This window comes from Scleropages formosus, chromosome 15, assembly GCF_900964775.1.
Source record: "Scleropages formosus chromosome 15, fSclFor1.1, whole genome shotgun sequence".
NCBI classification, from domain to species: domain Eukaryota; kingdom Metazoa; phylum Chordata; class Actinopteri; order Osteoglossiformes; family Osteoglossidae; genus Scleropages; species Scleropages formosus.
This window is the reverse complement of record NC_041820.1, coordinates 12,672,510-12,674,635: the sequence shown is the minus strand read 5'-3', so window position 1 is coordinate 12,674,635 and position 2,126 is coordinate 12,672,510. Positions and strand designations below refer to the sequence as shown.

Genomic DNA, 2,126 nt, shown 5'->3' with positions numbered 1-2,126 from the left:
AGCCGCAGAACAATGTCGATGAGCCCCAAGCATACGACTCCTTTTTCTGTCTCTGATATCTTGAGTCCCCTCGAGGAGAGCTACAAGAAAGTAAGTATGGAGGGTAACAACCTGGGGACGTCCCTCTCCTCGTACCGGCAGCCGCAGGTTTCCCAGGCGGCCATGCAGCAGCATCATATGGGCCACAACGGGACGGTGTCTGCCACGTACCACATGAGCGCAGCTGGGGTGTCTCAGCTGTCACACACCGCCATGGGGGGGTACTGTAACGGCAACCTGGGCAACATGAGCGAGCTTCCGCCCTACCAGGACAGCATGAGGGGCAGCAGCACGACCACCGGCTGGTACGGGGCCAACCCAGACCCCCGCTTCTCCTCAAGTAAGTGGAAATGAGCTCCCGATCCCTGCAGTGGCAGGTGAGGGGGGTCTGCAGAGTCAGAGTGAGCGCTTGACGTCGGTTTGGACAGAGAGAAACCGCGAAGTCTCATTATCAGTTTCAAAGTAGCCCGATACAGTTTTCACTTTCCCTTGATTGCCTGCCTCAGAAAAGTAATTATTGCGCAAATCCCGTTTTCACTCGAAGTGTGGATGGGAAGTAATATTTTGGCGTAATCCATACATCGTGCCTGCTAAAAATACCATTAAAAGGCAAATTTCGTTAGCGGCAGTTTTTTGTAACAGCGATCAAAGTGCAACTGAAATATTTTATAGGAACTGTTGGAATGGTGAAGTTCCCGTGTTTTGTGTCACTGTAAATACGAGATGCGCAATAGGGATCTAATTCTAATACTTTGGATCCGCATTAAAAATGAAAACTTTTATTATGTATACAGCACGGCACAGCAGTTACAGTAACACTAAAATTGTTGCCGTTTCGCTGAACTCATTTTATCTTTGACCTCATGAATGTATGCGCGAGACTTTACAGTGTGCAAAATTTGATGAATGCATTTCGAAAACGTTGAAGAAATCTTGCTCCGAGTTTTTTTCCGACTTGACGGAATTTTAAAGCGCGTTTCCCATGATAACCGTTTTGCTAAGGTGCATCATTGTCGCATTCCATGCAGCTCTCGGTTGCTCCGTGCTGCTCTTTTTTTGGTGTTGCGCTGTACTTCTTGTTGTCCTGCTCCTCGTCCTCGGTACTACTGGCTCCTTCTCTCCTGCAGTCTCCCGCTTCATGGGCTCGTCATCGGGGATGAACATGGGCAGCATGGGCAGTCTGAGCTCTCTGGCCGAGGTGGGCAAGGGCATGGGACCCCTGTCCAGCACCCCGCGGAGGAAGAGACGAGTCCTGTTCTCCCAGGCTCAGGTGTACGAGCTGGAGCGGCGCTTCAAGCAGCAGAAATACCTGTCCGCGCCGGAACGGGAGCACCTGGCCAGCATGATCCACCTGACACCCACCCAGGTGAAGATCTGGTTCCAGAACCATCGGTACAAAATGAAGAGGCAGGCCAAGGACAAGGTGTCTCAGCAGCAAATGCAGCAGGAGTCCGGCTCTTGTCAGCAGCAGCAACAGCAGCAGCAGCAGCAGCAGCAGTCGCCTCGACGGGTCGCCGTACCCGTGCTGGTAAAAGACGGCAAGCCGTGCCAGGCGGGCACCCACACCCCCACCAACACCATACAGGGCCACCACCACCACCACCACCACCACCACCAGGCAGGCAACGTCATGATCGTGTCCAGCAACAGCTCGGCTATGAGCCAACACCAGACACCTCAAGTGGGAAGTGCGGGACACTCTCCAGATTTAGTGCAGCACTCGAGCAGCTCCCCCTCCCTGCAGAGCCAGGTGTCGGGCCTTTCGCACCTGAGCTCCTCCGGCTCTGAGTACGGAGGCGCCCTGCCCTGCTCTGCCCTGCTGTACGGCAGGACGTGGTGACAGCAGCAGCAGCAACGTGAAATCGCACAGTTTCAACAAAATCAACAACAACAACAACAACAACAACAATAATAACACAGGTGTGACAAGGCTTTCTGTGCATACGGACAGCGGCGGCTGCATGTTCATGTACAAAGCTCATTTTCTCAAGAAATTGTTATTGATCCTCTACTGGATTTTGTAGACACTGGACTTGATAATCAAGACTCGAACCCAAGGCAAGGCGTAAAGAGGCACCACGCGGACG

The 2,126-nt window shown here is 52.8% G+C and overlaps 1 protein-coding gene across 1 annotated transcript; it reads left to right on the top strand.

The window, feature by feature from the left end:
• On the top strand, positions 1–1,879 carry nkx2.1 (NK2 homeobox 1). Its single transcript, XM_018731117.2, has 2 exons — positions 1–379; positions 1,167–1,879. The coding sequence occupies exons 1-2, from the start codon at positions 13–15 to the stop codon at positions 1,877–1,879; spliced, it is 1,080 nt and encodes a 359-aa protein (XP_018586633.2). The 5' UTR covers positions 1–12.
• The last annotated feature ends 247 nt before the right edge of the window (positions 1,880–2,126 follow it).

Excerpts from the sequence above, each read along its gene's own strand:
- nkx2.1 (XM_018731117.2), top strand. The coding sequence starts at position 13 with ATGTCGATGAGCCCCAAGCATACGACTCCTTTTTCTGTCTCTGATATC. Across the intron at positions 380-1,166 it reads AGACCCCCGCTTCTCCTCAA|TCTCCCGCTTCATGGGCTCG; the intron begins GTAAGTGGAAAT and ends TCTCTCCTGCAG.